General features: G+C 41.0%; 2 protein-coding genes across 5 annotated transcripts; one reads left to right on the top strand and one right to left on the bottom strand.

The window, feature by feature from the left end:
- Positions 1-1,701: 1,701 nt before the first annotated feature.
- EFCAB10 (EF-hand calcium binding domain 10) lies at positions 1,702-4,816 on the top strand (the record flags this gene model as incomplete). The annotated part of the gene is made up of 3 exons (XM_032787338.2): positions 1,702-1,879; positions 2,568-2,652; positions 4,681-4,816. Coding segments are annotated over 3 exons (306 nt in total), but the record flags the coding sequence as incomplete, so codon positions are not given.
- A 480-nt stretch (positions 4,817-5,296) lies between these two features.
- On the bottom strand, positions 5,297-26,336 carry RINT1 (RAD50 interactor 1). Of its 4 annotated transcripts, none has more exons than XM_032787336.2 (15): positions 26,172-26,336; positions 24,567-24,659; positions 23,446-23,641; positions 22,985-23,226; positions 22,014-22,187; positions 21,787-21,936; positions 20,669-20,825; positions 17,544-17,654; positions 16,120-16,345; positions 12,925-13,062; positions 10,785-10,984; positions 8,743-8,957; positions 7,618-7,798; positions 7,405-7,523; positions 5,297-6,296 (listed from the first exon to the last, which is right to left on the bottom strand). In XM_032787336.2, exons 3-15 carry the CDS (start codon positions 23,620-23,622, stop codon positions 6,080-6,082), a joined length of 2,307 nt encoding a protein of 768 aa, XP_032643227.1. In that variant the 5' UTR covers positions 23,623-23,641; positions 24,567-24,659; positions 26,172-26,336; the 3' UTR covers positions 5,297-6,079. The 4 variants fall into 4 exon arrangements, with proteins under 4 accessions (XP_032643227.1, XP_074920837.1, XP_032643228.1 ...); XM_075064736.1 differs by having other exon boundaries at positions 24,567-24,635; positions 26,172-26,323; XM_032787337.2 differs by lacking the exon at positions 24,567-24,659 and having other exon boundaries at positions 26,172-26,267.
- Between the last annotated feature and the right edge of the window lie 964 nt (positions 26,337-27,300).

Here is a 27,300-nt window from a genome sequence, read left to right as displayed (position 1 = left end):
GGAAAAAGCCTCCCCCCAGCAAAATACAATTGTTAAAATACTTGCAGCAAACTACCACATTTGCATCACAGAAAACCATTAAAAGACTATAACCGCCTTTCTACTTATATCACTATTCTGAATATATAAGAGCTGTAGCAGAAGAGATTGCAAGGAACCTGGTTGCACGTCTAGTCCTTTCAGGACCCAGAGAGAACAAAGCAAAACCCAAAAACCACAAAAAAGGCTTCCCTCCACCGAGATTTGAAAGTATCTTGTTTCCTGATTGGTCCTCTGGTCAGGTGTTGCAGGTCACTGTTTGTTAACCTTTACAGTGAAAGAGACAATAACCCTTAGGCTATCTGTGACAAGGGTGCAGGCTCCAGCCTGACGCTGCTTACCTAGAAGGGCTCAGGGGTGACAGCAGCACACAGCAGGGCTAGGACAGGCTCCCTGGCCCCCCACTCTACCACTCCACTTGTCCCTGTGGCTCCTGCAAGGGGGGGAGGAGGAAAGAGGGCTCTGCATGCTGCCCTTGCCTGCAGGTAACTCCCCCAAAGCTCCCATTGGCCCTGCCTCCCCATTCCAGCCAATGGGAGCTGTGGGGGCGGGGGTGGGCCAGTGCCTGCAGGTGAAGGTACTACACAGAGGCCCCTGTGACCCCCAGGGGCCACTGGGAGGTAGTGCCAGCCGCTTCCAGGAGCAGCGGGGGGCCCACAGGTGGCAGTCCCATGGGCTGTAGTCTGGCCACCCCTGCTCTAGGGGACAGTCAGTATATGTTTATAAAGTAACAAAGTAAGCTTCAGAATGAAGTGACTGATAGTTAAATATTTCAAAACTTTTTTCTTTTCTTAGTTGCTGGTGTGTATACAAAATACAAATAGCCATATCTTTCTAGTGCTAAAGCTAATATAGTCTATAGCCAACTGTTAAAATCAAATTCTATTTAGTATGTAAAGTAATGTAACACCTTTTTATACTCAAATGGTGAAAATTTGGCCCCACTGAACATAAATGGGAATTTTTTGCCATGGACTTCATTGGGGCCAGGATTTCAATCAAGGTGTCAAAGAATTTTACAATGTAATGCATTAAATTCAGGGCCTTCAATCAAATGTGGCAGCTAACACACTCACCCCAATTGCTCACATGAGCCTTGGATATTAGAATCTGTTCTACTGAGAGGTGGAACAGTGGTTGACAACCAGCAGTTGGTTTATTTATAGGTAATTAATCTAGATCATTCAGCAGTATAGTATATGAACACTTGTTTGTTCCTCACCCATTTCATTAACTGCTACTGCATCTTAAAAAGTGCAATCTCTCCTGGTTATAATTTAACACAGCAACCAATGGAAGATAACCTTTAACAGTACAGCAGTCCCTTCCTATTCTGTTAGCATTGTGCACCATCAGGCAAGTTCAAGTCTCATGTCAGATTCACAGTACAATGGTTTTGCCATAATTTGTATTTCCTTGAGATTGTCAAACTTAATATTTCTAGAATATTTTGCATTAATTATATGGCTGAAGAACTAACTGATAACTAGATCACTGAATATACACAAGTGTAAACATAAATGTAAAATTACACTGCTAGTGCAGTAGAGGTAAAAACAGAATTAATCCTACTGTACTGTGGTTCACTGTTTTTGCATTTAATGGTAAGAATTAGTAAACCCAGTTTAAAAAATGTATACTAGCAACAAGATTTGTTAACTTTATTCCTTTACAGAAAGACCAAGAGAGTTTTTGATACATGCACTGGAAAGAGTGAAGTTTGCAAAACTAACTGATGTGGAATATCCTTATCTTGTGGATGAATCAAATTTGGATGCTATGTTTGAAATGCTGGACACAACAAGTCAAGGCTATATAAACTTAGTGCAGTACACAGGAGGTTTGTCTTCCTTACTTAGCATTTTTTAATTAAGATGGATTTTTTATTTATTTACAGCAGAGAACTTTAATACAGCAGAGAACATTTAAGCTATAATATGCAAGTTGTTGCTCAAAAGAATGTGAGAGTTTCATTAAAGAAATTTCTCAACCCATCAGAATTTAGCATTGATAGAAAAACAATTTACTTGTTGCAAAACTTTTTTTATTATGCAAAATGAGACACCCCTCTGCTTCCTCTCCCCTCCCCCGCAAGCTCTTGTACACAATATTTGACCAATAAGATCTAAAAATAATCTACAGTAGAACTGGCAACTTTAAAAGTTATATTTCGTTTACTAGCCAGATAGGGGTGGGCAAATGTTTTGGCCTGAGGGCCACATCTCGGGGGCAGGGGGGGAATTCCATACAGCGCCATGAATGTAGGGCTGGGTCAGAGGGGGCTCAGGGCAGGGGGTTGTCGGGATGCAGAAGGTGTGCAGGGTGTGGCAGGAGTGTGAGGTGCAGGAGGAGTGCGGCAGGGACTCGGGGTAGGAGGTTGGGGTGCAGGCTCCAGCCCAGCACTGCTTACCCGGAGCAGCTCTAGGATGGCAGCAGCACTGGGCCAGAATTTTTGGATGTAAAACTAGACTTCTGTAGGTTTGCATTGCAAAGTTTAAAAGGATTCTCTTTTTTAAAAACCTTTGTAGCTCTTAAAAGCTTGGGGTTAAGTACTCAGGATTTGCCTTATGAAGAAGATGCAACTATCACACTGGAAATATTCAAGAAAGAAGTGTAAGTAAAGTGACATTTTTACCCTTTGGCTTTATGGGGAAGAGAGATTTGTAGCTAATTGTAATTGCATGAATTTTGTATTAAGCGGTTTCTAAAAATATCGTTATGCTTTTGAATATTCCTTTTTAAATCAGGTCTTAAATCTACAAAGTACTCAATAGTCACAGCTACTTGACTTCAGTTTGAATATCAGGCACTCATCACCTTATGTTCATACCCTTTAATTATGTTAAAAAATAAAAATGTCACTAGAAAGTCAAATTTAAACTAGAAGTGATTGGATTACATTTAGTTTTCCCTGTGAGATGGATCATAATAAATAAGTAGTGATAGACTGGGGAAAAGTTTAAAAATATAATGTTCTAGTTTATGGAGTATCCTGGGGAGCACTAGCAAAAAAGTTCACAGTTAGTTCTGAAAAAGTGATCATATTTCCATGAGTAGATCAGATATTTTGCTACTGGTGCCACTATTCGCTCTAAAGAGTATTTGTAGCAACTGCAGAGCAGCAGTGATTTTCTTGTCATTTCTGAAAGCAGTCTCCTTGAAAGCTGTATGTGGAAATGACACTTGCATTAATTGTTGTTGGGTTTTTTTTAAAACCAGCTGACATTTCTATTTGGGAAAATATCCCAAATATCAAATCAATACCACAGGAAATTGATCAGAATAACTATCTGCAGCTTGGATGAATATTCTGGGGATACAGAGTAGTGCTGGTAACCTCCACCTGTACACAGAAGCATCTGTGTTTGACTGCAGTGATAAACCTTTCAGTTATAATTAACCATAGAGGGTGGTATACTCAGTCAATACATGTATATAAAGCCTCAGTATTATCTAGTTAAAACTACTACTGTATTTTATAGGAAGCCTGGTAATTTATTTTTTTTTCCTTTTTAAAAAGATTAGAACAACCAATACACCAGCAACTGAGCCAATAAAATTTGTGTGGTTTGGACCAACATTTTAATCAGGGCTCTGTGTATTCAATGCAGCAAATTCACTGGCTGTGGAGTTGGATGCTGAGATTCTGGAGTTGTGCTCCAGAATCTCAGCATTTAAATTACGAGAACAGAGAGAACCTTGAAAATATGAACTAAGTATAACCAATGCAGTGTCACCTGCCTGCTTAGCACCTGATACAATTAGAGGAATTAATTTCCCCCATTCATTTCAAAACCCTATGGACTCTTGCTATCAAGGCTATGCAAATTGGCATTTTTCCAAAGAATTGAGCATTTCTGCACCGAATTTGACATTTTGCTGCATGCAGATGACCAGTATTATTTCCCCACCTCTGTCCTGTAGAACCTGCCTGTACTGCCTCTTGCTCTCTTCAAAGGCAAGTTATTTGAGTTACAGTGCAGTTCTCTGCCATGTTCCATAGATGTAGGCAGCAGGAAATTAGGATGCCAGAGCTGGAGTCCAGTTTACAGCCAGGGATCAGAAGAAGCCATAGGGGTGGACTGGCAAGCAAGGCAGCCTGGACACTTGTGTAGGATCCTAATGCCTATTTTGAGCCTGTACAAGTTCCCCCTATCCCAGGCACACATTTGGGAAGAGGAGAGCATACCAAGATACGCCTCAAATGTAATTAATTTTACATAAGTGTCTTCAACTTCAGTTTGGCATATTTGTGATTGTTTGGGAGGAGGGGTACAGAATTGGAAAACTAGATTGTTATTTTTAAATGTGTGCTGGACTTAGTTACCCAGTTCTCAAGTCCATCTTTACTTCCCACATATGATGGAGAATAACTATGGTAGTTTGGGAAGGGATAAGAACACCATGTACTGAAGCAGCAGCAAAGAGTCCTGTGGCACCTTCGGACCGACGAAGTGGGTCTTCACCCAGGAAAGCTCATGCTCCAATACATCTGTTAGTCTATAAGGTGCCACAGGACTCTCTGCTGATTTTACAGATCCAGACTAACACAGCTACCCTTCTGATACACATACTGAAGAAAATTCTATATTGAAATCTCATGTGTAATGAACATCTAACTAGATTTCTTTTCTTCTATAGGAAGAAGTTGTTGCAGGAGAGCTGGGCAATATATCAACCTTAAGCAGCTGTCTGCTAAAAATTCTCTAAAGTCTTCTCTTTGAGTTTGTTTTTATTTTAATTGCCTTTTGGCAACTGATAGTTTCACTTATCCAAAAATAAACTGAGTAGCATCAGCATAGTAAGTAAAAAGTTGAATTATATGGTATTAGTTTAAATAATCAGAAACTACTCATTACACCTGAGGAACATCTTTTGAGGACTTCCTTTAGGGAAAAAAAATTCAAAAACATTAAAAAGATGCTGTGTATCAACATCTTCCCTAGCAAGAATATTTTGGGGCCATACAGTGATAAAAATGACTTAAATCAGAGCAGCTCAAGGCAATATTTTGACACTTGTACAGAAATAGCTTTATATTTGAACCAACAAAATGTGATTCTAGTATGCAACAAATGTCAGCCATTATGGGATTGAAAATTAATTTAAAGTCAGATATTTCTTTAAGACTCATGGGTGGGGGCGAGGGGGAAGTTTTAAACAACCTGAAGATACCCAATTTCCAAACAAACCCATTATTTCCAAACATAAGCAATTTGAAATACATAATATTTCAATAAATGAATCAGTTGTGATGGCATTTTTAAACAAGTTTACTAGTCAAAGTATGCAAGGCCTGTTCAAACATTTTAAAGAGGACAAAGGATTTGGACATTCAAGGAAGAGACAATTCTGAAGTTTCCATAACAGGACTTAGTTTTAAAAGTTAGCATGATCAGAGAAAACAGAACATGGAAACATGCTTTCACCTCATTCCACACCCCCTGCACACACATTAAAGTATGTAAATGCCCATGTGTGGGAATTTAGGTACATAACTGTCCATATACCAAAATGAGAATCAGCCAATTTGAATGGAATATTTACCACTGAATGCAGTACCATATATCCCCAGAGTTTACTCCATATTACTCTAAACCATAAAAGTTTCTTCAGCATGACCATTATCGCCTTACAGCCATCACCAGCTAAACAGATCAACTCACTATTCAACAAGGACTACATTCTCCACTCTAGGTCTGAGCCTGCTGTGCTCTACGTGCCTCTAGGTAGGAGGTATTACAAAACAGGCAAAGCTTTAGATAATCGTGATTAAAACAGATTTGACTAAACTATACCAGCTTAGAAACCAGTTCAGAATCTCAACTGTTTTAAAATGGCTATGTACAATATATAATCCGAATTATAAAAAGATTAAGGCATAAGGTTAGATCAAGTCAGCATTTTACAAAGATGTACTAGTGGCTTGTTTGTGTTTTTTAAGAAACAATATACAATAAAAGTATGCTAATGTAATAGCTTGATTTCACTTTATAGAACAGATATTTTACTTCTAACCATTTTCCTTGAAGATCTTTACTTATTTTCCTATATTAGGCCAATTTGTTCTCAAATTAAGTAAAATCTCAACATCCTGTTGAGCTAATTTGTAAACTCCAAGTTCATGTAACACTGCTGTGGCAGAGGGCTGGTTTGGATCCAAGATGGTTCCGTTTTCTGAGGCTGAATGTAGTGCATCTTTCAAAAGGAGGGCAGAGCCAACATTTAGATTCAAGATAATGCAGGCTTCTTTTATGCTATAAGAGGAAAAAATACACACACTTTACTCCCTGAAATGAAGAGTGCCCATTTCAACTTCATGCCAGGACACAGTATATTCAGTCTGTTGTTTTTTTTTTATCCCATTAATAAAATACTAAGAATAACCTCCCCTTTCTGGATAGCTGAAGAGACAAAGCAGCCACAGCTTTCAAAGTATATAGTAGACATCCACCTTAATGTCTTTATACTCAAATTTATCTCACTGAAAACAATAACCATTTCGGATATAGAGTGCTTCCAGTTACCCAGGTCCTTGCATTTGTTTTTTTAAACTTTAGTTTCCCCATAGAGTAAAGTAATAAAAGCCAATACTTTTTCACATTTTAACATTGGTAAAAAGTTAAGCAAGAAAGCAAGATGAACTACCTTCTCATTTAGTATACTTAAATAAGAATACAGTATGATCTATAGGTAACAACTGCTGAAATCTGAACACATTCCCTGTCAGAAGTCATCAAAAAGCAATAAGATGCCCTGTAACTGTACTTTTCTGTGCCTACACTTTCCCATTATAAATGGGGATAATACACATGAAGGGAGTGCGAAGCTTAATGCTTGAGAAGTACTTCAAAAGCCTCAACAAATAAAGCATCTTCCATTTAAGTATTATTGTAGTACCAACGTGTCACCTTTATCCTTAAACATTTCTGGACCCACTCCTGCACTCTTTATTCTGGCTGAAATCCTATTTGACTTTGTAGGGCAAATAGCCTTAGTAGAAATCACAGAACTGCACACTTAGTCCTTGTTTCTTGGTGGTTTGTCCTGCTATGGCTTCTTGTGCTGTTTGCATGCTTTACCATCCAACTTTCCCTAAATGTGCAAATGCAAGACTATGTAACAAACCTATAAGAATGACAGAGACAATGGTAACTTTGCTTAAGTATGAACGGGAGGATAATATCTGATGCAGTGGTACAGATTCTTTCCACTTTCAACACCATAATTTTAACAGATTTCTCATCCAGTTAATCCAAGCTGCACCCATGAAAGATGCTGATTTATACAAAATGTAAGAACTTGGTATGATCAGATGGATACTTGCTACTGAAATACTTATACTTTAGAAATTGGCTTACTTACTGTTTGAAATAATTTTCTGGCCTTTTGCAATAGTGGGAAAATAAAGGGAAAAGATTCCTAGTCATATCAAACTGAAGTTGTGCTGCTCCTCCTTCATTGAAGTGATTAGCCAGAATTACCTAAATATGTATGCAAACAGATGCAATAAGTTAATTTAGGTAAGTCAATTGCACTTTCATTGTCACAGCACATTTCACAACTCCAGATGCTTACCTCCTGATAGATGAACATATCCACTTTCTCTGCAAGCATTTGCCAGAAGATTTTAAACAGAGAATAACAGAGCTCCTGCTCTAACTGCAGCAAACGATCTCTTAATGTCAACAACAGTGGGCAAGCTGTACTAGATAAGGACATTACTGCCTGCTCTGCCTGGGATGGCAAAGATAACCACCTGAAAAAACAGATGTACAACATGATGTTACAGTAAAGTTATTCACAGGAAAGCAGTAGCAATGAGGCTCATCTTTTTCAAAAGTCCACAATTTCATCCATTTTTAATTTTCTTAGGTTTCGGCTACCCCTCCGCTTTCTCAAATATCCAAAAAAGATCAGTCCGCATTATGGATTACTCTACACCAGTGGTTCTCAAACTTTTATACTGGTGACCCCTTTCACGTAGCAAGCCTCTGAGTGTGACACCCCCCCCCTTGTATATTAAAAACATTTTTTTATATATTCAACACCATTTTAAATGCTGGATGCAAAGCAGGGTTTGGGGTGCAGGCTGACAGCTCGTGACCCCCCACATAACCTCGCAACCCCCTGAGGAGTCCCGACCTCCAGTTTGAGAACCCCTGCTCTACACCTGGTATCATTCTAATAATATCAAGCCTATATTTTAGTTAAAGGAATGCAAGATGGGACACCAGAAATCAGGGAGGAGGAAAAAAAAACACTCCAAAAATGCATAGAAACAAATCAGAAAAGAGCATTTATTTTCAAAAGCAGCCTACCAGTTTTACCCAGAAGCGAGTATTCATAGTTACATTAGGACTTCTTGAAAATGGAAGTAGCCCTTAAAGCCCTATCACACTTGATTGTTAATATTCCCAAAGAAACAATTATTGTCAGATAACAAGAGTCAGCAAGAATTTCTTCTGCAAGTCCTGCTGCAGTGTGCCTCCGCTATTTGCAGGACTGTGCTTCAGAAAAGTACAATCTAGTTAAAAACATTTTTTTTAAAGGAATTGTGAAGAAATACCACAGACAACATTTCCCAAACAATTTACTACATCTATCTCATTTCATTCATAGAAATGGATTTTTACATAGGTTTTTTGCCAAGTCTTAAAACTGTATAACAAATTATTAGAAGACGTTAACACAAAGACTCACCTCTCTTTTTTGTACAGCTTTGCAGCATCTTTGACCTCCCTGAAGACATGGTCTACTTGGCGGGTCAACATATCATGTTTTAGGCGTTCTAGGAGGTTAATCATGTCATCAAAGACAGAGCTTTCCATACAAGCTAGTTGTCCTAGCTGTAGCTTACTGAGGGCATTACTGTCTGCGCAAACCTCCAGCGCAGCCTGCTGAAGCTCCAAGAAGAACTACAGAAACAAACAGATTTGGTTATAAATACTAGAGCAAAAAGATTTCTACCATGATAACTTTTTATTTGTACTTTAATATGCATAGCTTCAGCTGATCATGTGTTTCCCTAAGGTTTTTAAAAACTAACAATTTGTTTTCAAAGAGATTTAAAAAAGAAAAAAATCTGGTAATTCTATTGTTCCCAAATGAGTATAGAAGTATGGTGTTTTAACCCCAGTGATGGAAATAGAAAGCTGTTGTATCCCATCTGACTTCACAACAGTACTAAAAAAATAATATAAAAAAAACAAGCTAAAGGGTCAAATATTCTTCTGGCCTACGTGACACAGGCTCCTAAATTCCATTCTCAGAAGTTCAATGGAATTTTGGACTTCTAACTACCTGAGTCACTTTTGAAAATGAGACTTAGGTGCTTTGAAAATTTTACCCCAAAATCTCAATTTTCCGATTTCTCCAAAGTCTGACAGACATACTATTTTTAAACTATTAAGAAAAACTACAAGTTAAGACTTGGATAGCATTTAAATTTTAATAAATGTTTCCTTAACTAAAAAAGATAAGTTTCTGAATTAAATTTTATAAAGAAAGAAAATTAAATGGAAGTGTTCATATTATGGTGATAGCGGCTAGATATATGTTAGATCTAACATATTAAGCACTGAATTCCAACACTTCCAGTTTTTTAATTAATCATTTATTTTAACAAGTATTCATTAAGTATTCAACTTCATTAAATATACAGAAAAGGGCTTAGACTCTGAATTAGGACACATTACCGCAAATCTCTGAGGCTATGGAGATCCCCACTGAGGTTAATAGGGCTCCGTACAGGTCTCTACTAGCAGACTCCAACAGAGAATCAGGGTTTGTAGGTAGGTAAAACAAAACACTCTCATGGCTGCTCCAAATCCACACAGACCTGGCTGTCAGATGTGTCTGGCTTCTCAATTTTACATGAAGGATCATTAACTCACTATCAACTATAGGTGCATAGATGTGTGCTGAAAGTAATATCTTATGGCATTAGGTAAAGATACTTAAGAGCAAGAAAAAAAACCAAGCAAATATGCTTCAGCAGAAAAAAATCCTAAAAATTAGAATCTTCATATATTTAGAACCAATGGATCATTAACCAGAAAGATAGGTTGACCTGGAAATTTAGCATCTTGACTATAGGTTTTAGGTACACTTTAGTTCGCTGAGTATAGCATAGTCTGGGAGTCTTGCTTCCTCGGCTGACTGAGGCAAGAAAATTAGCTAAGGTTAGTGTGACACAATGGTGCTTTCTTTTTACAGATAATGGAGCATTCTGCAGGTGGTAGGCTACAAGTAGGAAGAGAACTGTTGGCTGTAAGAGAGAAGTATAGCTCTAAACATAATGGGTGAAATAATCTCTCCTACTAGATTCACCGTTTTCAGGGAAAGTGACCACTCCTACAAATCTTACACATGAGCAATCTCATTGACTTCTACCAGACTACTCATGTAAGAGTTAACAAAACACAATCCATAGGTGGTCTCCCATGTAACAAGATGCTGCAGAATGGCCATGGTGCAGTGCCAGTTTACAGGAAACTAATCTGCTTTAGATGTTTTTATATAGTGCACAAGAATGGCAGTATTTAAGCATCATTTAAATTTTAAGTAGTAATTTATCCTTAAATTAAACATCTTTCACTGAATTAGAATTTACTTCTGGTTCTGTTTTTCAGGACTCATGATTAATTCTGCATCTTAAGATACTGAGATGAATGAAGAGTTTTAAGTTGAGCACCACATGACAAAGCTAGTTTCTTTCTTTATGTAAAAGAATAATTACTCACAACATTGTCAGCCCAGTCTGCTAATACTGTTGCTATGTAGTTAACAGCATTAAGAATGGCACAATAACGGAAGGCTAAAGAAGCTCTAGTCTCTTCCTTCATAACTTGAGTTAACCGGATTCTGAAGTCATCGACTAAGTCTTTTTGTAACTCCAAGAACTGTAGTTTTCTAGATGCTGTAGGAAGATTCTTATACCTGTCTGGAGAGAGAATTGTAAAAGTTTTAAATTTTCCAGAGTAAATAAAAACAGAAACTTTTTTAAAAGTTAAGTATTGTGGTTGCCTTGCAATTAAGACCACGCTCCTGCAAAGACTTACATGCATGCCTAATTTTACACCTTGAAAGTAGTCCCACTGAAGTCAATGGGACTACTTACAGTGCATAAAGTTAAGCTCGCATGTAAATCTCTGCAGGACTGGGGCCTAAATAAATGGTTGTTTTACTGATTTCACTACAGCATTTAAATTTTAATTTTTTTTCCTGAAAGCAAACTTGAAAAATAGTCTGGTAACACTAGGTGGACCTCAGAAATCTTCCGACAAGATGTGACCAGGGGTGAGCTGGAAACGGTTGTTAAATTTTGAAGCGATTCTAGAACCGCTTGTTAACTGGCTTGCCTGCGAGGGAAGCTTTGATGGGCTCTGGCCTGGAAGTGTGTAATTCCTCCTCCCGGGGGGGGGGGGGGGGGGGACGACGACGACACGGGACGATGACTGTGCTGCAGGAGCCATGTGGGCTGCCTCCTGGCCCTGTTGCAGCTGCTGCTCCTTGGACCTCTGGCCCTGTTGCGACTGCTGCTACCTGGTGGGTTCCTGACTGCTCTGCTGGGTCTGGGCTGTGTCCTGCTGCTCCCAGCCGCTCTCCCCGTGTGAGTACCTGCACCCCCTGCCCACAGCCAGCCCATGTCACACTCCCTGCCTCCAGCTAGCTCTGCCCCACACCCCTGTCTGCAGCCAGCCCCATGTCCACTGGTGCCCTGCAGTTCTCAGGGCAGTAACCCTGCACATCTGCTTCAATGTGAGGGGGCAGGGAGCAGCTGGGACCCACACATGTGCACACCGTAGGGTGACCAGGACAGCAAGTGTGAAAAATCGGGACAGGGGTGGCGGGTAATAGGAGCCTATATAAGAAAAAGACCCCAAAATTGAGACTCCCTATAAAATTGGGACATCTGGTCACCCTAGCACATCTCAATGGAGTGGCGGGGACCCACACATGTGAAACGGAGCTCATTTCCAGTTCAGGCCCATCTTTTTTAAAAGAGAACTTTAGGTAGGGTTAACATACATCCGTATTTTCCTGGGCATGTCAGACTTTTTGGTTCTTAAATCGCTGTCCGGGCGGAATTTTTAAATTTTAAAAATTCCTCCCAGGAAAATACGAACGTATGGTAACTCCACTGATTTAAAAAATACATACTGTGGCACATCTCTTAAATCACAACTTTTTATAGGGAACCGGTTGTTAAGATTTTAGCACCTCATCATTGCATGTGACATGTACACATTTAGTACTCAAATAAAAATCATCTTGATGTTCATCTGTTCTTACTCACCATGTAGAAAGGCTAAAGTTACCTAGTATCTAAGTTTTCAGGAATTCATTGTTGGTCACTCAGCCATTCCCTGGGTGAATTCCTCAAAAGGCATAACAGGACTTTTTTTTAATTTAATTTTTACACATAAATAACAAATATGAATTCAATTTATTTTCTTTCAAATTTAAACAAATTTCTAATGGTAATCATCAGGTGTATCACTGTAGAAATTAGTACAAATATAAAAAAGTTTGAACTTTAATGAATAATTCTAGAGAAATGATCAAAGGGAAAAGGAACAAGTATTCCATTTATTTGTTAAAATGTAAACCAAACAACATTTCTACTTCTTACTCCTTTGATGACTCCATAACCACTGTAAAAGCAGCAAAGAGTCCTGTATTCACCCACGAAAGCTCATGCTCCAAAACGTCTGTTAGCCTATAAGGTGTCACAGGACTCTTTGCTGCTTTTACAGATCCAGACTAACATGGCTACCCCTTTGATACTTGATTCCATAACCACTGACTTTAATGTATAATTTTCTTATTGAACTATTCAGGAGAATTCATCTTAAGAAGTATCACAAATTTTATCATTACCTGTGATAACCTGTAACAGGGTTGTAAAAGTTTCAGCACAGTCTGGGACTTTCATTTCATCTACATCAGTGATATCTTTATATTGCGATACCCAAGCAGCTTCAGATGAAAGTATAGAGTCCATCCTTTGAAGAGCAACTGACAGGTACATAAAAATGTTTAATAATTTAAACATTCATACATTTCTTAAACTTGCTTTGGGGTTTGCATATTTAAAATTTCTTCTAATAAACTATCATTTTTAAATTAAAAAAACCTTAAAAATCCTAAAATATAAGATTTAATAAAAAGTAACACTGACTAAAATACAGTTCTTAAATTTGCAAATTAAAACATCAATTGCTGCAGTTAAGATGAAGTATGTTAGAGCAATATAAAAATAGCTTATTGATCATCATCACTAATCATAATTTTTAAAGTACTTATCAACCCTGTACAGGTGTATTTTTCCTTTATCCTAAAAAGAGTCAGAAAATTCATGGCCTATTTCAGCTGTTCTTATTTTTTACAATATAACACTTAGACACTATCATCACCATCATTGCTTGAAAATTTACTACATCTACTATCCTGAGGATTAAATCTACAAAACAAGCTGAAAAGCATTGTGTGGTGAAGTACTCCAAAGCCAAACCTATGCAATTTAATGGAAAAAACCTCTAGGTACTGGATTTAACATTTTCACTCATCTATCTTTTTAAATGTAGCCTACTACACAAATATAATCTGCCAATGAATTTCACCTGTCTGTCAAATAACATAATAGCCCTTTATACAGCTAAAGCTGTACAAATATTCTTTTGCAATAACAGATATTTGACTAATACTCTTGAAGTCAAATAATACATTCACTAAATACTATTCAATCAGCTTTATTTACTACAGCCCGAACGCACGAAAGGTGTTAGGTGCCTAAGTCCCAGATTTGGGACCAATGGGATCCACAAAAAACTCTCACTGAAACTCTGTAGGCACCGTGACAAAGTTCCTCCTCTACCTTCGTGGGTCCTGCGCTTATTGGCGGATTTGCTCGCCTTATAGATTCACCCTGTGGTTCGGGAAACAGTCCAGAGCCCTTCCCCTCTGGTAGAAGCCGTAGTCCAGGTCAATTCCTCCTGTGTTTAATCAGGAGTTGGGAGGTCTGGGGGGAACCTGGGCCCACCCTCTACTCTGGGTTCCAGCCCAGGGCCCTGTGGACTGCAGCTGTCTAGAGTGCCTCCTGGAACAGTTGCTTGACAGCTACAACTCCCTGGGCTACTTCCCCATGGCCTCCTCCCAACATCTTCTTTGTCCTCACCACCAGACCCTCCTCCTGATGTCTGATAACACTTGTACTTAGTCCTTCAGCAGTACGACTACTCACTCTCAGCTTCTTGTGCGCTTCTTGCTCCTAGTTCCTCGCACACACTTCCTTTCCTCTGGCTCCCCCTGGCCTGACTGGCCTGAGCCCTTTTATAGCAACAAAAGGGCCTTAGAGAGTCAGGCGCTTAACCATCTCACCTGATTCTTAGCAGGTTAATTGGAGTCAGGTGTTCTCATTAGCCTGGAGCACCCCCTGCTCTGGTCATTCAGGGAACATTAAACTGCTTATCCAGTGGCCAGTATATCTCCCATCTGCTACTCTGCTGTTCCCAACTGGCCTGGGTCTATCACAGCATCTAAACTCACTGGGCACCTATGTTTTTTAAGTAAAAGTTCTGCTTCTGTGCATGTGTGCTGCTGCTAATCTCCCACATTAGCCCTAGAGCGGTTCATAAACCAGGGGAAAAGAGGTGTTCTACTGTCTAACTTGCCTGAGTGGCCCAATATGGCAGGCAACTTCTGAGCATACTTATTGGACTGGGACCTCAAAAGTTTACACAAGAGAATGAGGGGAGGGGGAGGCGAAACAAGCCTCCAAAATAACTTTTGGCCTACTAGTTAGGGTACATTTGGGAGACCTCCAGTTCAATTCTCCCCTCCACCTGCAGGAAAGAACAGATCTGAACTGGGATCTGCCAATTCTCTGGTGAGGACTCTAACCATTGGGTTGTAAGATATTCTGACGTGGGGAATTCGTCAATCTCTCCTATTGAAGCTGTTGCACTGTGGAATATTTAGAGTCATTGGAGCAGGGGGAGAGTGTGTATGCGTTCACATCTGTGTAAGCATGAGTGACTCTATAGCCTTGTGATTAGCACATCCACTCAGGATGTGGGAGAAAGAGTATCTACTCCTCCTTGCCATGACTCTCTAAATATTTAGCCACAGCTTAATAGCTTCATCAGGAAATTGAGAGATTCCCAACATTAGAATATCCCATCGCCCATAAGGAGGACTTGAACCAGGAGTCTACCACATCCCAGGTGAGTACCCTTGTCACTGGGCTAAAAGTTATAAGGGAGGTGGGTCCTCCCTTCTCAGTTCCTTGCTAAAACAGCCTAAAATACCAAACTCCAAAGAGATTTCCTGGCTGTGAATCACAGGCAGAAACAGAAGACTCCCTGTAGCTCAGACTTAGGCTCCTATCTCTGCAAAAGGGACAGGGCTGAATACAAACCACCTCTGGTCAGTATCTCCCTTTCTAGTTTAGACGACCCCTGCCTACCAAACAGACTATAGCATCTATTTTTCCCTATTCACTATATATGTGCCAACTCAGGCTTTGTGTATTGCAGTTATCTTCCCAGGGAGCCAAGTCCTTTTCTGCATTCAAGCCTGCAACTCTCTTGCTTTTCTTACAGCTTCTTTCACTCACTCCACTTTCTCTTCCCCTATAATAGATCTTGGTGTGCCTCCTTCTCCCTATAGTGTCCTTTACTTGCTCGCCTGTACTTCTGTCTCTATTTTCCCTGTTACTCTTCTCCATAAAAAATCAGTAACCTCTTCTTCTTTCTGCTATATTTTTCTTTCCTAACTTATCCCAGCAATTTAAAAACCCCACCTTCACCCAGGCACATACGCAGAGAATATGGACATTTTATCTGAGGAATAAATCCCCACCATCCAGCAAGCAGAAATTATACCAATTATAGTAGCATTAGCAAATGTTGTTTTAAAACTTAACAGGACAGTCTTGTATAAAAATTAGGGGCCTGATCTAATATTCTTTATTCATGTGACATCCTAACTTAATGGAACTATTTGTAGATTAAAGTATTACATGATTAGGCCTTCAAAAAAAATGTAAACAAAACCAATCATATTAAATCTTACATTTTCTTTCCACAGTTAGCCACCTTTGAAAACAGGTTTCTTCTGACAGAATATGCATGCAACTGGGAAAGCTGTTGAGATATCCATGAGTAGCATATAGCTCTCTTTCAAATAGAAGCACCTCATCCACGAGATGACAAAAGAGATTATCGTCATACAATACGCAAGGGATATCAGCAGCCAACTTCTCCAAAATCAGCATTACCAGAGCACGGGAAAATTCAAGCTTCAAGAAAAAAAAACAAAAAAGTCACCAAAGTAGATAGAAACTGCAAGTTAAAATTGTTAATATTTATGCATTTTTAAAACTCTTCCTGAACTAACTTCAGCCCTATCACAAATTCAGTAAGGTTAATTAAGTTGTGCTTACTTACACCACAGCTAGAATTTGGCTGTATATATCATTGCACATACAGCAACTCCTTACTTAATGTTGTAGTTAGTTCTTAAAAAATGCTACTTTAAGCAAAACAATGTTAAGCGATTCCAATTTCCCCATAAGAATTAATGTAAATAAGGGCAGGCTTAGGTTCCAGGGAAACGTTTTTCACCAGACAAAAGACATATCACACACACACACACTATAAGTTTTAAACAGACAATTTAATACTGTACATAGCAATGATGATTGTGAAGCTTGGTTGAGGTGGTGGAATCAGAGGATGGAAGAAGGTGCGATATTTCCCAGGGATTGCCTTGCTGCTAAGTGATAGCATTCAGCTGAGTCCTCAAGGGTTAACATGTTGTAGAGTGTGAAGCTATATTTACAAGGCAGCATGAATGGAGGGAGGAGACACATGGCAGTAGCTGCAAATATTCCCTGTGGAAACCCACGCTATCCCACTGGAGCGCCACCACTCCCTCCACTTTCCAAAGTGCCGGGGGTACGTGCATGCATCTCTCTCTCTCTCTCACACACAGGTGCATTGCCCCTTTACGTATGCTGACCCCATCCTAAGTACACTGCCTTTTTAAGCAGATCAGCAAGTTGAGACAGCAACTGCTGCCAGCAAGCTCCCTCACCCTGAGTCCTGTTATGTCCCTCCTGCTCTGTGGAGATGGGATACAGAAGCTGCACAGCAAGCAGGAGGCTCCTGGGAGCAGCTCCAACTCAGAGGGTAGGAGCAGCACACAGCATTGGGGGGAGAGACACCTGAACTTCCTGGCAATTGCCACACAGGGAATTTTCGGGAACTGATAGGGGAGCTGCCAGCCCACCCTGGTTCCAAGCTCACACCAGCTAGCTCCAACAGCTGCTCTTCCTGCAAGCAGTGGACAAAGCAGGTGGCTGCCAAACAACATTATAAGGGACTATTGCGCAACTTTAAACAAATATGGTCTCTAATAGATCAGCAACATAACAAAACAACGTCAACTCAGTTAACGTTGTTTAAGTGAGGAGTTATTGTAACATATTTGCTTACCCTTGCGTTGACTGAAGAGCCTGTCTTGTCCAATATTGGCTGGATTTTATCATCAAGGAATTTTGCGTGATTTCCAATCCACAAGAGTACCTGGGTTAGGTACCACTCAGGCTTGTACAAAATAAAGAAAAAAGCAAAATACCCAAAACATTATAGTTAATGCCACTCAAAAAACAACTGATATATGAACAGGAGTATAGATTTCACCTACAATACCCACTACAAACAAATATGTAACATAAAAGGACATAACTACTGACAAGTCAGAAAGATTATCACACTTTATATTAAGGGTACCATTTTAAAAATAGTTAAGTTACTAAATCAGTGGTCTCCAAAGTGGGGTGCGCAAGATGATCCACTGGGGGGCGCAGCGGGAGGAACACCACCGGAAAAAAAGAGCAGCGCGGCAGAAGGAGCACTGCCAGAGAGGAAAAGGAAAAGGAAAAAAAAAAAAAAAGGGCAGCCAGAGGAGGGAGCAAGCGGGAAAGCTGCCCCTCCCAGCCACGCAGGGCCACCCGGAATGCTGGGGCTTTAGGGGCTGCAGGGCCCTGGGCTAAGGGGGCCCAGGAACCTGGCCTGCAGCTCTAAAGCCCCTTTTGGAATGCGGCCCTGAGTCCATGGAGGAACAGGGACAGCCCTGCAGCCAGTGGCTGGAAAGAAGCGGTGCTCTCCCCTTCAAAGCCAGCTGGAGAGAAGTGGCGCTTTAAAGAGGAAAGCGTCGCTTCTCTCTAGCCACTGGCTGCCCAACTACCCCTGCTCCTCCTGAGGCATCCAGCCTGTGCTTGCAGGGCCTCATTCTGAAAAGGGCTTTAGAGCTGCAGACCAGAGCCTCAGGGCCCCCTTAGCACAGGGCCCTGCAGCCCCAAAAGCCCCTGAGTTCCAGGTGGCCCTGCCTGTCCTGGGAAAGTGGGGGGGGGGCACCTCCCAGAATTGTAGCCATGAGGCAGTGCTGTGCTGCACAGAGCCACCTGCACACCCCTGCACCAAACAGGAGCTGCCCCAGGTAAGTGCTCTGCACCTCCTGCCTCCCCCAGCCCTGAGCCTCCTCCTGCACCTTCACCCTGAGCATCCTAACTCCCTCCCAGACCCTGCACCCCACCCTGAGCGCCCTCCTGCATCCTAATCTTAATCCAGATCTTCTAACAAGTGTTAAACCAAGATGTTCAGAAATAAAGAAGCATATTCAATCACACTGCTCACTAAAAATATTAATTTTTTTAGCAGAAAGGTTTTTTGTACCATTAATAAAAAATTTTTAAAATATTGTTTATTTCATCTCTCATCCTTTTTTAATTTATATTTTTGTATATGTTTTATAGTGTACATAATATATTAATACATGTATATTATTTATATATAAATAAAGAGATATATTGGGGGTGCATGCTCAAAAATTTTTTACTGATAGGGGTGCGCGATCAAAAAATTTGGAGATCACTGTACTAGATGTCTCAATAAATGATTAATCAACCATTATAACCATCCATAACACATTCTACTCATGTCTGTAACATGCTTCTAACATCTATTCAACACTGTTAACTCTTTATAAACTATAAATGTAGCAGGATTACAAAGCATGACCAGAAAAAGCATTTGGTGAGGGGGGGGGGAGGGAGCGTTAATGAATGCCAACTTTAAACTGGATTTTGCAATTTAGAGCAGTTTATTTTACAACAGCAGCAACACTTAAAACCAGGGTAGAGGTTTTGGCTTTGGGTGGGAAGGGAGGAAAAACAGAAGACATGTGCGTGCTTTAAATTGAAAGCATTGCCTTTTCTGTCCCAGTAGGTCAAAGGCCCTCAAAAAAAAAAAAAAATTATTTTTTTTTAAATCATGGACCTTCTCTGTATTTATGATCACATAACATCCCTATGGCAACTAAGCAATTTACATGGCAAATTAACGTCAGAGAACCATTTGTGTACTTGTACTATCTCTAATGTGTTAAATGATCTGTCTTTTCTGAAAAAAGGAAAGAAGCTGCCTACTTTTCTTCTTCATTTATTTCCCCTTCCATTTGCTCTATTACTCTCTTTCCGACAAATATTGCTCTGTCACCACACTCACTGTCTTCTCTCCCTCTCCACTGCATATACCTTTTCTGGCTGGTAGAGAAAGGAGACACTACTGAGAATGGAGCTGACTGAGAAGCTAGTTGCCCTCATCATCCTTTTATGTACCATCCTCCCCTACTGGAAACAGCTAGGCTGGTGGCTCCTCCTACTTTCCAGCAGAAGTAATGAAAACCCTGTAGAAGTAATTAAAAAAAAAAAGCAACTAGCCCTTCACAGACCACCAGTGAAATAGTCTGGGAACTAAGGCCAAGGTGAAATTTATTTACAGTTTACCCAAAAATGTTACATGCGACCACACAGATTAACCTTAAAACCTTGTTACTATAAGCAGTTTATATACATGCTAAATATCAACTTTTCAGTCTCTGGCGCAGTTGTACTGGAACAAAAAGAAAAAGGAAACAGTCTTATAAAAATGCACCTGTATTTTAACCCCCAATGAAAGCCACCAAACTTTGAGGGCATTTAATGCACACGTTTCCACATTTGGGGGGAAGGGGAGGATTTACACATCTGCAATTTAATGCAAGTTTTTTGTTTTAATTTAAAATTAATTAAAACAGAAAACTAATTATAGTCCCAAGCCATTGTCAATTAGATTTTAAACCACGAGCCTATTTTAATGCAGAGTCTAACATCTGTAACACCCAAACTTAAGTAGCCAAGCTGGTAAAAAGGGGTTTTCCATGGGGACGAAGAGAAATGAACCCATCCTTCTCAGGCTGTGGAGTCCACACAAGGCTACAATAGGACCGGCTTCAGAGCCACCCCAACAAAGTGATCTGGCAGCTGCAACAGAGGAATATCCCACTGCCAGGGAATCACAGCAGTGCAGCACTTTGCCAAGCAGGGAGTAGGACTTGTGAAGGGTCTTCAAGTGTTTTTTCACCTCCATACACATACAAGCCCAAGGTCCTCCATGCAAAGAGCAATATTTGGGCCACAACTTTACTACAGCAATGTATGTTTTATACTAAAAGGGTTGGGAGTTTTTTTGTTAAGTACTGCAATTAAGAAGTAAATCAAAAAATGCTTTCCCCATACCTTGCTTAAAACATTAGTTTGTCTATTCCCAGTGAAATGATACTTGAATCTTTTCTGAAGAGGGTTCAGCATGATTTGCATTGGAAGGATAATAGGTGGTGATGGAGGTAGAGAATACTTCTCTGGCAGTTGTTTTGGTTTAGTTAGTAATTCATCTCTAAGGTTTAAGAGTCAAAGGTCATATATTTTATAGGCAGATCATTGTTATAGAAGTACTGAATTCTCTCAACATCATAATTTGAGACATCTAAGAAATGTTACATTCCATTTCTATAGTCCCTTTCTTTACTGCAGTCACTACACATACTATAAAGTTATCAAAAACCTGCAATGAAAACTGTTTCTATATTTAGAATAGTTCAACATTAAACCTGTGTTTAACGTAACAGGCTGATTATGACTGATTTGTGATAGCAGCAGGCAGTCAATTTGGTTTACAAAAAAAATCACCTTTATTCAGGATTGCCAAGACAAATGTGGGTTGTCCTATCCTCCCATAGACACACACAGACTTTTCATTATGATAATGAAACAGGAAGCAGAAACTCAGACGATTAGTAACACAAAACAAGAGCTTCTTAGTCTCCAATTTGTATGTGACCCAAACTGGCAGAGATCAAAAGCTGTTTTTACCATTTGAGGGATGCTCAATGGCTTATGTGAAAAATATTAGTGGTCTCAGTCCAGTTCCAGGGAACAGGCAAATGTATCACCACCATTTTCACCTTTGTCGGTAATCTTGCCAGAGGGTCCAAAGACTGAATAGCATGAAGGTTAAACTATCTTCCTCACTTCCCCAGATGCGAGTCCACTAGAATCGTGGTTGGCACAGCATTGCTGCTGCCAAAGCTATACTTTTTCTATTGGCAAAGAACTTTAATTTCTAGTATTGTTAATTGGGCACTTTCTATGTTATTTTTTTTCTTTTAATAAAATGAGAAATACTAAACCCGCAAACCTACTTCAAGAGAAATGTCTAGTTTAACATAATGATTTAAAATAATCAGTACACTGGATGACTATCACACCTTTCTTCTTTGGAGTGTGATCTCTTAAGTTTGTTCATTATTCTTACTGAAATTCCCTGTGACTATAAGACATTAATTCAAAAAGGATACGATGTTTGCAATTTCAGAAGCTGAGAAAAGAGAGTCTCCAAATTATTGTATATTTCTGGAACATTAGCCGGTGCAGCAAGGCCAAAAACCTGAGACTGTGGTGGCCCAACAAATGGCCAGTGAAGGTGAGTTAATATTTCCTCAAAATCACTGTAATACAAAATATACACATCAACATGAACCAAGAATACAATGCAAAGATGAAAGAACTATGATGCATTTCCTACCTTGACAGTTTGTCCTTAAGAATTTTATGCCAGAATTTAACAGTAGACCTCACAAAAGTAAGAAGATGAGAACAAGACGACTCCTGAAGCTTAATATCCAATTCTGCCATGGATGTCAGAGTATTGGCTGCCTCTGGCACATTGTTGGTCATGAGATACTGCTGAATATTATCACTATAAAATATATAAAGCAAAATCATGACTAGAATGCACTGAGGCAGTTTTGATAGTTCATTGTTGTTTACCTGTCTTACTGTATAACGGAAATGAAAAAAGCAATTTGGGATTTTTTTTTGGTTGTTTTTCTTTGTTTTAACATGTAAAATATTTTCCAAGTTGGCAGCTAGGTGACCTTGCAGTTGGTGCTGTGCATTGCTACCTGAGACACCTAGATTTCTGGTCCATGCCTCTTGCTACCCATGTTGAGGGTGCACCACTGAAGAACAAGAGGATAGCTCTTGATGAGAAACTGTTTTCAAATCTGCAGTGCAACTCATTTAAATAACTTTTTAGATAAATGTTTTATTCTCACTAAAATGATAAAAATAAAGAGATGTCAATCTACATAATGCAAATCAATCTTTTTCTGCCCAAACACCTTCTTTCAGTATTCTTAGACTCTATACAGTTATGTGTTAAAAATCGATAGCAAAGATACAGGATTTATATTTAACACCGACAAATACTTCATTAGAGATGCATCTTTCAGATTAGATGGTAAGCTAGGATTCCTTTTATCCCATATCCAAAATATAGTAATCACCAAATTTAGTTGCAAATGAAAGCAATGGCAGATCAAAATTAGGTATGAATTTTTCGTCAGTAGGTGAATTAACAAAGGTTATAACTGTTTGCATTTAAAAATATAGATTTACAGCTCCAAAAATTTCTCAAATTTATTTATTACCACCTAAGCCCTAAACAAGACCGGAGGAAAAAGATACTTAGAAGTCCAGGTGGGCCTATTTTACCTTAACTCTTCTATTTGTGAAATCCATTTTAGATAAGCAAGGTGTCGTTCAACCTCTTCTATTTGACTAATCAGTACACCAAGATCCTCCATCCATGGCTGGGCTGTCAATAGATGGCTATTAATTGAATCAGATAAAACATTTTCTTCCTTCAGGAGCTGATTAAGAGACTTCTTAGAATCCTCTGCATTCTTTAAGGCATTCTGAATTCTTCTGGGGACTTCTGATGAAACTGTAAGTACCTGTATTTAGGGAGGGGTAATACATCTGACATAAAAGTACTAAGACCCCTCTTTCAATGATTAAACAAATGTGATCTTTTACAGATTTCCGTGCATAGTAAAGCATAACAGAAAGATCAGAAAAGGACAGCTTAGCTGACATTGTGTAGGATGTTACCAAAATGTGCTGATGTAATTTAATGTTTCAAGGAGTTGAGGAATAATTAACAGAATGCTTACCTGTTCCTCTAATTGCTTTTTATTTTCTGATAGCTCCTCTATAAGTTTGCCAAGTTTCCTTAGACAATTAAGGTCAGTTCCAACTTCTCTTTCAACAAATTCAGCTACATAGTAAGGGATGTCACAGCGATCTGGGTCTCTAGTGACTTGTATCCTTCCAACATTAATAGCTGCCATGTTTTCGTCACCTGCAGGACTGAGTTAATGAGTCTGTAGTTAGCCACCACCCACACAGAACTATCAACTACCATGGACCTTCATATGGAATGGGGCAGAAGAAATTTCAGTTCAATGCAACTGAAAATACTGTCTTCCATTCAACTACTCACATGCATAAAGACAGCCACATGCACAAGCCTTTGGAGAACCAGGGCCTATGTATGCAAAGTATGACATGCTATTATACACCCTTCTGGGGATATCGTGCCCATCACTCAACAGAACTGAAACATGTCTGCTACCCAGAGAAGTCAGTCAGCTTTCATTCCCACTACCATACATTTTTCTAAAACTAATTCAATGTTTTTATGTCTATGCTAGATGGTATGTATAAAAATACTTGAAAATGTACAGAGGACCTGCCTCAGCCCTACAGGTAGTAAAAAGGCTCCTGCACTTTTAAATAGAAAGTATGTGGGGTGCTGCATACAAAGCAGCACTTGATGTGTTGACGGACAGCATTTCAGAGACATACAAAAGAAGAAAATTCCCATAAATTATCAGATGTGCTGAAATGAGCTGATCATCTTAAATCTTTGCTTTGGAAGCAGCACCTCCTGGCCAACAGCTTTGTCAGTGGCCAGGGAAGTCTGAAACTGGGAGGATATAGATATGTGAAGAAAATAAAATCAAATTATTTACTAGTTTGATCAGATTAAGAACCAACTCCCCGCACCATTTTCAAAAATTAAAATAAGTTTTAAATGCATTAATATGCTCTTAAAACTTTATCTGAACTCTGAAGCAAGTTATCATTCCAACGTCAAAAAGCAGATTTAAAACTATGAACAAGCAATTAAAGGGAACACTACCAATTTAAAAAATTACCTCAGTTTGAAGATTTTTACTCTTTTTATAACAAATACATGAAAGAGATTAAAAAATATCTCGTTCCAGTTTACCTTGTATTGTTGACAGTGTTTCGTGTATTCAATTATTTATTGTTTCCTTTTATGTGTGAATCCCACACACTGCAACAGGCAAGAGAGAAAAACCTTTTAAAAGAAGGAAAATGTACTTGTAACACCATAAAAATTACCAGGTAAATCAAGAGAAGGTGTAGTAACTGACATTCCTTACATTGTTTTTTCCAGTGAACTACATTTCAAGGTAGTATTTCTTTTTATGATTCTATTAGTAATTTATTAAGAGACTTGCACCTTCATTGCTTGTTGCCCACATTGAAAATGAAGGGGGTCGTATGCTACACACAAAGACTCTCCAAGAGACAGGATTTTTTTCCTTAGGGAAGGATTATTAGTAAGATACTGGCTTAAGAAACGGAGTTACAGTAAATATTCTGTTCATGCTCTCATATGGCCCTTATCACCAAACTATCTGAGCATCTTTCAGAAGTGCACTGAGCACCATAACTAATGTCTGTCACGACTAACATCTGTCATATGTGGCGGGCCACCAAGGAGAAATTGTGTTTTTTTAAAAATATTGTATTGTAGGCAGCTAAAGTCCAGCATTGCAGCAGGGCTAAAGCAGGCTCCCGATCTGCCCTGGCTCCAAGCCACTCCCAGAAGCGACAAATGTCCAGCAGCGGCTCCTAGGAGGTGGTGCGGTCAGGGGGGTCTCTGCGCACTGCCCCTCCCGCCCCAAGCACTGACTCCACAGCTCCCATTGCCAAGAATGGGTGACTGTGACCAATGGGAACTGCGGGGGTGATGTTTGCAGGTAGGGGAAGCCCACAGGGCCACCTGGCCACCCAAGTGCCTAGGAGCCACTGCCAGACATGCCACTGCTTCCAAGAGGTAAGCGCTGCCCAGCCAGAGCCTGCACCCCATTCCGCACCCCAACCCCCTCCTGCACCCAAACCCCCTCCCACAGCCCACACCCCCAGCCCTGAGCCCCCTCCTGCACCCAAACTCCTTCCCACAGTCTGCACTCCAGATCCCCACCCCAACCCTCTGCCTCAGCCCCCTTCCACACCCCAGCCCCAGTCCAGGGAAGGTGAGGGAGAGAGGGAGCAACAGAGGGTGGGGGACTAGCATGAGTGGGGCAGGGCATCGGAGAAGGTGCAGGGCAGGGGTGTGGCCTTGGGGAGAGGCAGGATGTTTGGGTTTGTGCAGTCAGACAGTTGGCAGCCCTAGCTACCCAAGACAGCCCACGGCATCCCTGGGGACCACTATCTCCCCACCTACTACTCCCAGAAAGAGGGGGAAGCTGCTCCTGCCCCTGCAGCAAGCGAGGCGATTGCTCACCCCTCAGCCCCCACCACAGAGCGGGGCAGATGGGGGAACAGATCTCCTCGGCCAGCACAGGCTGGACCCCAGCGCCCTAGGGAGTCTCGGGGGCTCCTCAGCCCGCCCGCCGCATTCGCCTACGCCCCGCCCGCCGTTAGCGTTGCCATGGCACCCGGCAGCCCCTCTCTTAATAGGCCCCCCGCCGCCCACTCAGCCTGCCGCGAGCTTGGGGCCCCTCACACGCCGGCGTCGGGAGCAGGCAACAGAGGCCAGGCCGGCTGTCCCGGCCCGCCTAGGCCGAACTAGGCCACTTACCGCTACAACGGGGACAGACCCAAATTATTCATCCACCGCCGAGCGCCTAGGGCTCTGCCCCGCCCCCTCAGCCATCCTAGCGCAACAGAAAATCCCGAAGCTGCTCCGAGTCCCGCGAGAAGTGGGAGAAAGAGGGAAACGGTAGCGTACCCACGGCTCTGTCCCACCCATCAGGATCACGTGATGCCATCGCTGCCGCAGAAGAAGGCGAATGCGCGCGTCCTGGCGTCGGCAACGGGGGTTGGATTTGCGGCGCGAGCCTAAGAGGCGGTTGGTGCCTCGGTTTTGGGGCGACATGCCTCCGACCTGAGAGCCCGGCGCTGTGTCTCCGAGTCCCAGGCGCGGGGAGGAAGCAGGCCGCGCATTGCTTCATACTGCTGTAAACTCACCGGCTCAGGAGGCCTGTCCACCTCATTAAGCTTTGTGGGTGGGGTGGGTTGCTAACTTTCTATTTGCAGAAAATTGAACACCCTTGTCCTGCCCCTTTTCCAGGGCCATGACCCGCGCTCACTCTATCCCCTTTCCTATTTTGCTCCCTCGCTCACTTCATCAGACTGGGGTAAGGGGGGTTGAGGTACGGGGTTTGTGAGGTGAGGACTCTGGCTGTGGTTTTGGCTTCTGGGGTGGGGCTAGGACGGGGGTAGGCAACCTATGGCATGGGTGCCAAAGGCAGCATGCAAGCTAATTTTCAGTGGCACTCTTAAACATTTTAAATACCTTGTTTACTTTACATACATAGTATAGTTTAGTTATATATTATAGACTTACAGAAGGAGACCTTCTAAAAACATTAAAATGTATTACTGGAACGCAAAACCTTAAATCAGAGTGAATAAATGAAGACTCAGCACAGCACTTCTGAAAGGTTGCTGACTCCTGGGCTAGGGTGTAGGAGGGGGCTCTGGGCTGAGGCAGGAGGTTGACATGTGGGAGAGGTATGGGCTTTGGGCTGGCAGGTGAGGGCTCCAGTTGGGGCAGAAATGAGGGGTTCAGGGTGTGGGAGGGGGGCTCTAGGCTGGGGCAGGAGGCTGGGAGTGTGGGCTCTGGAATGGAGCCAGGGATGAGGTGCTGGTTGGAGCAGGAGATTGGAGATCAGGAAGGGGTGCAGGCACAGACGGGTGCTTACCTC

The sequence above is a fragment of the Chelonoidis abingdonii genome, chromosome 1 (assembly GCF_003597395.2).
Source record: "Chelonoidis abingdonii isolate Lonesome George chromosome 1, CheloAbing_2.0, whole genome shotgun sequence".
NCBI classification, from domain to species: Eukaryota; Metazoa; Chordata; order Testudines; family Testudinidae; genus Chelonoidis; species Chelonoidis abingdonii.
The sequence above is the reverse complement of the archived record's forward strand: the minus strand, read 5'-3'. Positions and strand labels throughout refer to the sequence as shown.